This window comes from Lactuca saligna, chromosome 9 (genome assembly GCF_052625555.1).
Source record: "Lactuca saligna cultivar CGN05327 chromosome 9, ASM5262555v1, whole genome shotgun sequence".
Classification (NCBI taxonomy): domain Eukaryota; kingdom Viridiplantae; phylum Streptophyta; class Magnoliopsida; order Asterales; family Asteraceae; genus Lactuca; species Lactuca saligna.
This window is the reverse complement of record NC_136425.1, coordinates 129,889,130-129,900,776: the sequence shown is the minus strand read 5'-3', so window position 1 is coordinate 129,900,776 and position 11,647 is coordinate 129,889,130. Positions and strand designations below refer to the sequence as shown.

Sequence of the window (11,647 nt, the reverse complement as noted above, 5' to 3'; positions counted from 1 at the left end):
GGAAGGATTTGATCAGACAATTTTTTATTTACAAATGCTTTCCAAAGTATTGATTTAAAAATGAAATTTTTGGACGTTAAAATTGGACTATTACAAGTTGGTATCAGAGCCCTGGTTTGTGGGATTCAGACGCACCTTCAGGGGTGTTTGGACTCAACCCAGGGATTTAAAAGATTTTTACAAAGAAAATGACTTTCTAAAGGATAAGATAAAAGAGTTTTGAGAAAGAACAAGTATGTGATGTGCACAACCGGCCGAGCTCAAGTAAGTATTCCCCAAAGTACCCATACAAGTTTATGTTACGTTTAACAGTTTCAGTAGAACAGCATGCTAGTATAGGGATAAGGATCTAGGAGTGATGCCTTATGTGCTTGTTTTATGTGCTTCAACTTATGAGGATTGCATGCTAGAATTGGGTAGACAATAGTAGGATATCCTATTTAGGTTATGCCTGATAGTATGAGCTTAGCATTGTATACTAGTGCAGTTCCTATTATGAGAATATAATTGCTAGAGAGTTGTTCCTTTTTGTTCGAATGATGCTTGCTTTGTGCTTTATGGGACTCTAAACAATGAGAGTTAGCCATTAGGTGAATATGTCACAACACATGTGATCAGGGTTGAATAATCTCAGAGTGCTGGAATTGGCCCTATTGCGCAGCTCTCGTTTGAGTCTAAGGCCTCGTTTGATAGTTGTTGATTGAGAAAGTGCTGACTGAGAAAGGTCTGTCTGGGTAAGAAATCCTGATTGGGTAAGAAATCATGTTGTTTGATTGTACATCTGACTGAATGTGTTGAGTGATGAAAAATGACCATTTTACCCTGCCGTTATATATATTGATGGATTAAATTGCTGAATAATTATAAAAACATACATATTGTCATACAAAATCTAAATTACACACAAATAAAAAATGTCATACAAAATGTAAATTAAACATAAATAATTTAATATCCAAATAAGAACATAATGAAATTTAAAATAACATAATTTAATGTAAAGTAGGTGACAGGAGTCGATTTGCAATCTGATCACGCAAAACATGCATATATTCAATGGCTTCTGGACCCCATTCCATGCCTTGTATGTTTTCTCTATCAATTCCCCCACCTTGGACGTCAGGAGTAACCATAGTGTCCTCCTCAAAATTTCTAAACAAGTCATCTTCTATATTGTATTTCCTTATAAAATGATGGACTGCGACACAAGCAATGACTATGTCTCTTTGCACTGTAAAAGGATAAGGAGCCATTTTTTTAAGATTGGGAATCTCGCCTTCAATACACCATAAGCACACTCAATAACATTTCTAAGTTGTGCATGAGCATGATTGAACCTTTCTTCTCTAGTTAAAGGTCTGCCTCTTCGAAAATCGGCTAACCAATACCTAGTATTGCGGTATGGAGCCATAACCCACGAGTGTTTGTATATGCGGCATCACAAAGGTAATATTTATCTGCAAAAGAATGTGACACATTATATAATGACATGTATTATATAAAGAAGATAGATAATAAAAATTATATAAAGATTACAAACCTGGTGGAGGAAATGGAAATCCAGAAGTCGAATTGAATGCAACTTCTTTCAAAACTCTTGAATCATGTGCTATACCCTCCCATCCAGCCCAAAGAAAGGTGAATATCATATCAAAATCAAAAATTCCTATTACATTTTGAAAACATTCTCCTTTTCCTCTTCCTCTATAACGAGTTTGTTGATCAACAGGTACAACCGCATGTACAAGAGTTCCATCTAATGCACCAATTGCTCCGGAAAAAATATTTTTTAACCGTCTATGTCGTTCCGAGTTATGTCTTGTTCGGTTAGGAGTTTTTGGTATTATAATTTCTTTTGCAAAACACATCATTGTTGTTAGGACCTTGTGAAAACATTGATGAATCGTTTGTGTGGAGTGATGAAATCTTCCCTTAACCGCGCGAAAACGTTCATTATGTCCTATAACATGTAAGAAGATAGCCATCTTCTCTTCAATGCTTATTGTCCTACTAGATTGCAACCAATTTTTTTGGTTAATATGATTGCATATTATTGCAAATGCCTCTTGTGTAAGACGCATCATATCGAAACATTGTGTAGGGTCTCCGTACATCAAATCTTGTATATATGCATACCCGCTTTATAACGCCCGGGTTTTCAGGGCTAAGCATTTTTATCAATGTAATAGTCTAGGTCAACTATTGTAACTCTTTTTGAAGTAATAAATATGAAATATTTGAGTATTATGTGAATTATGTGTGTTTATGTGTTTATTATTTAATTATAAATGTATAATTAATAAAGAATAAAAATGAGCGTCACAATTAAAGTGTGAGATAATCCCGATATCTCTACATAAAGTTGTAGAATATGTCTCAAGGTTTCCGTGCATATAAAGAATGCCGAAATCCGAGCTATAGCGAAGAAGTTATGGCCCGCCGAAGTTTTACGACAAAACCGGCACGATACCGGGAGACGTAAATAGTGAATTTACGATAGAAGACTTTTTAGCCTTAGCAATCTAAACAAAAGTCGTAGAATATGTTAAACTAAGAACATCGATAAAAAGAACGCCCAAATCTGACTTCGTATGAAGAAGTTATGATTTTTCTAAGATTCGGCTTAGCAGTGCACGGCCTGAAACTCGAATTTTAGTTCGAGCGGTTTTTGGCTTACGCAACATAAATGAGAGTTGAAGATCTCATTAATAGGAAATCAACGGTAAAAAGACAGACAAAAACAAAGTCCGTATGTAGAAGTTATTAATTTTACGCAGACGTTTAACAGTATAATCTCCTTGTACTGTTAAATTTAAGATCGGTCGAGAATTAGCTAACGGTGTCAAAATGAAAGTTGTAGATCTTGTTATTACCTACGCGTGGATATAAAGAACGTCAAAAACGGAGGTCGTATGTGAAAGTTACGGATTTTAGAAGTCGGAAGTGTGTTGTGCGAAAATGGGTGATGTGGCACAATCTTGGCCATTGCTTTCTCCCCAAGGCTTGCCACCAGATGGTGACATGTGGCACCAAGTTCAGCCACATTTCACCCTATAAATACCACCTCTCTCACCCTCATTTTCTTCACACCTTTCCCATTCTTTCTTCTCTTTACTCTCTCTCTCTCTCTCTAGAACCTCTCTCTAGCCCCGAAATCCCCCGAAAAGCCTAGGGAACCTCCCTAGCACGAGGCGGAAGCCCCGGAGTGCTCGAAGGCTCTGAGAAGAAGAGCTTTTCGGCTCGGGAACGCTGCTCCAAGCAAAGCCCGGTTTTCTATAAAACCCGCTGTAAGTGAGCTACGCCTACGCTATTTTTAATATAACTTTTAATTATAGTAACGTTATTAGGAACTTATAATAAATACTTGGGCTATTATTATGGGTTATATAAGTTTTTTTTTTGACGCTTATATAATAATAATAATAATAGCTAGACTATTAATTAGTCTCGACGAATAATAAACTAAACTCTAGTGGTAATAATACTAGGTTTCATCGAAGAAAAATTCTTTTTAAGAAGCGAAGCGCTGTCTGAGCTCGGAATCACCACCTTTTCCGGTGAGTGCATAGTTACCTTCAACTTACACATAGATATGAAGTATTTTATATAAATTACGTGCTATGTGTGCATATTATCTGAATACTTGCTATCTATGCTAGATGAATGTTGTTATACATGTTTTCAATGATTTAAACTGTATATGTATTTTATATCTACGAAAATGTTGGGGTAAAACATGGGTAGATGTAATAGGTGATGTGTGATAAAACGATGAGAGGCCTCGATGTTGTTGTTGTTGATCCAGTCATCTAGCGGAGTATAGATGACGACCACGGACTCTTCTAGACAGTCCAGTGGAACACTAGCAGGCTCGCAACCTGTAGGTGTTGTGAACGATGTGTTCACCGGTGTACTCCATCCCCCACATGGTTGCCTATTAGGACATTTATTGCTGAGGAATCCCCTTAGCAGTAGTGTCCGTCCCGATGATAATCCTTAGGCTAGGTCCCCTATGATAGGTGTTTAGGGACGTAAAGTGAGGATAACGGGAACGGGTAATCGGGTTATTGTTGATTGATGAAATTAATAAACTTATTTATTGTGGGTTGAAAACCCTATGTGCTCACCAGGCTCCCAAGCCTGACCCACTCAGTTTTATGTATTACAGGTAGTGGCGCATGAGCATAGGTGTGATGTTTTGGACGAGGGATTACGGATATAGGCCTGTAGATATGAAATAATGTAGTAAGGCTTATATTGTACTGTTTATACTTTTGATCTGTACGAACATGACATCCCGAGTCTTTTAATGAATACATTTCTATGGAAATGCTTTTGATAAATCTTTATCATATTATTGTTTTGGGACAAATTCCGCAAACCATTTATTAAAAGATAACTCTGATTTTGAAATAAAGTATAAACAAAACCGGTCTTTTCTGGCCGTGATTTTGGGGATGTCACAGTTGGTATCAGAGCATTAGTTTAAGCGAACTAGGAATTTGTAGAATTTCTAGACTTAAACTTAGAATGCTAAGCGATGATTGTGAGGTGTGAGCACTAGCTTATTTTAGGAATTGTGCCTAAAATGCTTTTATGTGCTAAATGCTTTATGCATGATATGCTGTTATTTTGTTCGGATCTATGGTCTGTTGCCGACCGGATCTGGAAACCTTATGTGTTTAGGATTCTAAACGTACGACTACGCTATTAGAACTAGCATGTAAACATTTCAGAGTGATAAGGACGATTTAAAACGTCTCTCCTAAATAAAGATCTAAATCCACCTTATTCGGTGTATAGATCAAGATGGTAAGGACCCGTAGCGGAAACGTAAACGCAAATGGGAACGGACACCAACCCCCCGTGATCGAGCAAATACCAGTTGTGGAAGCCGCTGCCGGACCAATAACGATGGCCGGAGTGCAAGCGATGATCCAGGCAATGTTGGATCGTCAAATGGAGGAAACCAGGCGTTTGCTCCAGCAAAATCGAGAGGAAGCGACTATTCAGCTCGAACAGCCCGAGTTGCACGAAGGGCAGACTGAAGAAGGAAACTACAGTGGGACTATTGGTCAAGCCAACCCACCGATAGTTAGGCAAAACCACCAGGATGGAGGAAATGATGGACGTGGATGCAAATACAAGGATTTCATGGCATCCAAGCCACCGAGTCTATCCGGAAGCCCGACACCGGTGGAAGTCATGAACTGGATCTCTGAGATGGAGACAATGTTTGAGAGTTGCGAGTGTAGCAATAGGCAGAAGACTGCTCTTGTAGTTCCTCTATTGAAATCTGGAGTACTAAGCTGGTGGAAGCTATTAGCTGATTCAATGCCCAAAGGTGAAGCAAGCAAAATGTCGTGGGAGGATTTTCTGGTACAGTTAAAGATGCAATACTGCTCTGAGCAGGATCTTCTAGAGATCAACAACGAATTCCAGAGTCTGAAGAAGGGGAGGATGAGCGTTACTGAATACGCTGCAAGCTTTACTGAGAAAATGAAGCTTGTTCCTCACCTCATCCCAACTGAACTCTCCAAGGTTAACAAATTTGCCCTCGGATTACCAGCGGACTTCGGTCCAATGGTCAAGCAAACTACCACTCTGAAAGCTGCCATCTGGGCTGCTAAGAATGTGGAGACCCAGATACGAGAAAAGGGTCTGGAGAGAGCGGAAGTGGGAGAGAAACGGAAATTTGACGGATCCTCGAGGTCCGGTAAGAAAGGAAGATTCTCAAAGTCTGGTTCGAGAGGAGGAGGATCAGAAGCAAAGTGGTGTGACAAGTGCAAGAAGAAGCACTTTGGGAAGTGTGATGGAGGAGTCACTTGTTACAAATGCGGAAAGCCTGGGCACTATGCCAACGAATGCACCCTCAACCAGAAGGCCTGTTATGGGTGTTATGAAGAAGGGCACATTTTGAAGGACTGCCCGAAGAAGAAGGAGGCAGGAAGACCCAACATACCACCAAAGCCGAAGGCGAGAGCCTTCCAGATGACGCTCGAGGCTGCAAAGGAGGCAGCAGACGTCGCTTCAGGTACCTTTCTTGTAAATGGTTTACCTGCAAATATACTATTTGATTCCGGAGCCAATTACTCCTTTGTATCGCATAAATTTGGTGGAAGATTACCATTGCCTGTAGAAAAACTAGATAATGCCCTGATTGTAGAAGTTGCCAGTGGCAAATTCGTACCTGTTAGTAATCGTATTAGGAACATCGTCATTAACCTAAACGGAAACGAATTCCATGAGGAACTATTACCCATAGAGTTAAACGGTTTCGACATCGTTTTGGGTATGGATTGGCTTAGCGCCAACGATGCCGAGATATTATGCCGAAAGAAGATAGTTAGGATAAACCCACCCGGAAAGGAATCATTTATGGTGTACGGGGACAAACGCAGAGTGAATTCTGGAATCATCTCCTTGATGAAAGCCAGAAAATGTTTGTCCAAAGGATGTGCATCATACTTGGCATTCGTAATCGATGCTAAGAAGGAAAAGAAAGAGGTGCAGAATATACCGGTTGTGTGCGATTATCCGGAAGTCTTTCCCGAAGATCTTCCCGGATTACCACCTGATAGGCAAGTAGAATTTCGTATAGACTTATTACCAGGAACAACACCGATAGCAAAGGCACCTTACCGATTAGCACCGACGGAGATGAAGGAGCTCATGACGCAACTTCAGGAGCTGTTGGACAGCGGTTTCATTCGACCTAGTTCATCACCCTGGGGAGCTCCGGTGTTATTCGTGAAGAAGAAGGACGGAAGCATGAGGATGTGCATAGACTACCGAGAGCTGAATAAGGCAACGGTGAAGAACAAGTATCCATTGCCGAGGATTGATGACCTATTCGATCAGCTGCAAGGTTCAAGCTACTTCTCAAAGATCGATCTTAGGTCAGGATATCATCAGCTGAAAGTGAGAGAGCAGGATATTGAGAAGACTGCATTCAGAACAAGATATGGACACTACGAGTTCTTGGTTATGTCATTCGGACTAACCAATGCTCCCGCAGCATTCATGGATTTGATGAACAGGGTTTGTAAACCATTCCTCGATAAATCCGTGATAGTGTTCATCGACGACATTCTCATATACTCGAAAAGCCAGGAGGAGCACGGCAAGCATCTACGAGAAGTGTTGGAGGTGTTAAAGAAGGAGAAGCTTTTTGCAAAGTTCTCCAAATGCGACTTTTGGATACGGGAAGTCCAATTCTTGGGTCATGTTGTTAACCAAGAAGGAATAATGGTTGACCCCGCCAAGATCGAAGCTGTAATGAAGTGGGAACGTCCGAAGAATCCCACGGAGATTCGAAGCTTTCTAGGATTAGCTGGATATTACCGACGATTTATCCAAGGCTTTTCTTTGATAGCTGCTCCATTAACAGCTTTGACCCATAAAGGAGCTACGTATACATGGAGTGAGAAACACGATGAGGCGTTCGAGAAGCTAAAGAAGAAGTTATGTGAAGCGCCGATACTTTCTCTACCCGATGGAGTCGAAGATTTCGCAGTTTATAGTGATGCATCTGGAGTCGGGTTAGGTTGTGTTCTGACCCAAAGAGAAAAGGTGATAGCATACGCATCTCGACAATTGAAAGAGCACGAAAAGAACTACCCCACTCATGATCTGGAGTTGGCAGCGGTAGTATTCGCCTTAAAGATATGGAGGCATTACCTCTACGGCACGAAGTGCAAGCTCTTCACTGATCATAAGAGTCTCCAGTATCTCTTTAATAAGAAGGAGTTGAACATGAGGCAACGACGCTGGCTAGAACTTCTCAAGGACTACGACTGTGAGATACTTTACCACCCAGGTAAAGCAAATATTGTTGCTGATGCTCTCAGTCGGAAAGTCAATCTTGAAAGAAGAAGGCCAAGAGCGTTAAGAATTGAAGTCGTCTCGACGATTGTGGAAAGTATCAGGAAAGCTCAAGAAGAAGCCTTAGAAAAGAATGACCGAAAGGAAGAACGTTTGGGAAAAACGTTAGTGTTCGGTACGAACAGTCGAGGACTGAAGGTATTCCAAGATCGAATTTGGGTACCTAAGACGGGAGGAATAAGAGATCTTCTAATGGAAGAAGCACACAAGACCATGTACTCGATTCATCCCGGTAGCACTAAAATGTATAGGGACCTAAAACCCTACTACTGGTGGCCGACGATGAAGCTTGATGTTGCGAAGTATGTAGCTGAGTGCGTAACACGTGCGAGGGTTAAGGCACAACATCAAAAACCGTATGGGAGTTTAGAACCCTTACCTGTACCCATGGGTAAATGGGAAGACATCACCATGGATTTTGTGACTAAACTGCCCAGAACGAAGAATGGTCACGACATGATTTGGGTAGTCGTGGATCGTTTCACCAAGAGTGCACACTTCATAGCAGCCAACGAGAAGTGGTCTATGGATAAGCTCGCAAATGCTTACGTGAAGGAAATTGTAAGACTTCACGGTGTCCCTCTTACTATTGTGTCAGATCGTGATAGTCGTTTCACATCGAGGTTTTGGAGGAGTCTACAAGAGGAGTTGGGTACAAAGTTGTGTTTGAGTACTGCTTACCATCCGCAAACTGATGGTCAGAGTGAAAGAACGATTCAGACGTTGGAAGATATGCTGAGAGCATGTACCCTCGAATTCCAAGGGAATTGGGACGACCACTTACCCCTAGTAGAATTTTCCTACAACAATAGTTTTCACTCGAGCATCAAGATGGCACCTTATCAGGCCTTGTATGGACAGAAGTGTCGTACGCCATCTTGTTGGCTTGAAGCCAGAGAGAAGCAGTTTATGGGCCCCGAGATAGTCCATGAGACTGCTGAGAAATTGAAGGTGATTAGGGAAAGAATGTTAGCAGCTCAGGATCGTCAGAAGAGCTATGCCGACAAGAAAAGACGACCGATAACCTTCGAAGTTGGGGATTCCGTTTTACTTAAAGTCTCACCGTGGAAGGGACTTATACGATTTGGGAAACGAGGAAAGTTGAGTCCAAGGTTTATTGGACCATTCAAAGTTCTTCAGAGGATTGGGAACCAAGCTTACAAGCTGGAATTGCCCGAAGAACTCAATGGTATTCATAACACCTTCCATGTGTGTTATTTGAGGAAATTCATGGGAGATGTTCCCGACATAATTCCAATCTCGGAATTAAGGATGGATGAGAATAAAAGGCTGATCGAAGAGCCTGAGGCAATTATTGACCGTAAGACTAAGAAGTTACGACGCAAGATGGTCGACTTGGTGCTAGTCCGATGGAAACATTCGAATGGGCCGAATCTCACTTGGGAAACAGAGGATGACATGATGAGTCGCTATCCACATCTGTTTGCTGATGCATGATTCCGGGACGGAATCATCCTAAGGGGGTGAGAATTATAACGCCCGGGTTTTCAGGGCTAAGCATTTTTATCAATGTAATAGTCTAGGTCAACTATTGTAACTCTTTTTGAAGTAATAAATATGAAATATTTGAGTATTATGTGAATTATGTGTGTTTATGTGTTTATTATTTAATTATAAATGTATAATTAATAAAGAATAAAAATGAGCGTCAAAATTAAAGTGTGAGATAATCCCGATATCTCTACATAAAGTTGTAGAATATGTCTCAAGGTTTCCGTGCATATAAAGAATGCCGAAATCCGAGCTATAGCGAAGAAGTTATGGCCCGCCGAAGTTTTACGACAAAACCGGCACGATACCGGGAGACGTAAATAGTGAATTTACGATAGAAGACTTTTTAGCCTTAGCAATCTAAACAAAAGTCGTAGAATATGTTAAACTAAGAACATCGATAAAAAGAACGCCCAAATCTGACTTCGTATGAAGAAGTTATGATTTTTCTAAGATTCGGCTTAGCAGTGCACGGCCTGAAACTCGAATTTTAGTTCGAGCGGTTTTTGGCTTACGCAACATAAATGAGAGTTGAAGATCTCATTAATAGGAAATCAACGGTAAAAAGACAGACAAAAACAGAGTCCGTATGTAGAAGTTATTAATTTTACGCAGACGTTTAACAGTATAATCTCCTTGTACTGTTAAATTTAAGATCGGTCGAGAATTAGCTAACGGTGTCAAAATGAAAGTTGTAGATCTTGTTATTACCTACGCGTGGATATAAAGAACGTCAAAAACGGAGGTCGTATGTGAAAGTTACGGATTTTAGAAGTCGGAAGTGTGTTGTGCGAAAATGGGTGATGTGGCACAATCTTGGCCATTGCTTTCTCCCCAAGGCTTGCCACCAGATGGTGACATGTGGCACCAAGTTCAGCCACATTTCACCCTATAAATACCACCTCTCCCACCCTCATTTTCTTCACACCTTTCCCATTCTTTCTTCTCTTTACTCTCTCTCTCTCTCTCTAGAACCTCTCTCTAGCCCCGAAATCCCCCGAAAAGCCTAGGGAACCTCCCTAGCACGAGGCGGAAGCCCCGGAGTGCTCGAAGGCTCTGAGAAGAAGAGCTTTTCGGCTCGGGAACGCTGCTCCAAGCAAAGCCCGGTTTTCTATAAAACCCGCTGTAAGTGAGCTACGCCTACGCTATTTTTAATATAACTTTTAATTATAGTAACGTTATTAGGAACTTATAATAAATACTTGGGCTATTATTATGGGTTATATAAGTTTTTTTTTTTGACGCTTATATAATAATAATAATAATAGCTAGACTATTAATTAGTCTCGACGAATAATAAACTAAACTCTAGTGGTAATAATACTAGGTTTCATCGAAGAAAAATTCTTTTTAAGAAGCGAAGCGCTGTCTGAGCTCGGAATCACCACCTTTTCCGGTGAGTGCATAGTTACCTTCAACTTACACATAGATATGAAGTATTTTATATAAATTACGTGCTATGTGTGCATATTATCTGAATACTTGCTATCTATGCTAGATGAATGTTGTTATACATGTTTTCAATGATTTAAACTGTATATGTATTTTATATCTACGAAAATGTTGGGGTAAAACATGGGTAGATGTAATAGGTGATGTGTGATAAAACGATGAGAGGCCTCGATGTTGTTGTTGTTGATCCAGTCATCTAGCGGAGTATAGATGACGACCACGGACTCTTCTAGACAGTCCAGTGGAACACTAGCAGGCTCGCAACCTGTAGGTGTTGTGAACGATGTGTTCACCGGTGTACTCCATCCCCCACATGGTTGCCTATTAGGACATTTATTGCTGAGGAATCCCCTTAGCAGTAGTGTCCGTCCCGATGATAATCCTTAGGCTAGGTCCCCTATGATAGGTGTTTAGGGACGTAAAGTGAGGATAACGGGAACGGGTAATCGGGTTATTGTTGATTGATGAAATTAATAAACTTATTTATTGTGGGTTGAAAACCCTATGTGCTCACCAGGCTCCCAAGCCTGACCCACTCAGTTTTATGTATTACAGGTAGTGGCGCATGAGCATAGGTGTGATGTTTTGGACGAGGGATTACGGATATAGGCCTGTAGATATGAAATAATGTAGTAAGGCTTATATTGTACTGTTTATACTTTTGATCTGTACGAACATGACATCCCGAGTCTTTTAATGAATACATTTCTATGGAAATGCTTTTGATAAATCTTTATCATATTATTGTTTTGGGACAAATTCCGCAAACCATTTATTAAAAGATAACTCTGATTTTGAA

At 40.6% G+C, this 11,647-nt stretch overlaps 1 protein-coding gene across 1 annotated transcript; it reads right to left on the bottom strand.

The window, feature by feature from the left end:
• Positions 1 to 992: 992 nt before the first annotated feature.
• Positions 993 to 1,871, bottom strand: LOC145016709 (uncharacterized). Its single transcript, XM_078974951.1, has 3 exons — positions 1,541 to 1,871; positions 1,389 to 1,457; positions 993 to 1,276 (listed from the first exon to the last, which is right to left on the bottom strand). Exons 1-3 carry the CDS (start codon positions 1,869 to 1,871, stop codon positions 993 to 995), a joined length of 684 nt encoding a protein of 227 aa, XP_078831077.1.
• Between the last annotated feature and the right edge of the window lie 9,776 nt (positions 1,872 to 11,647).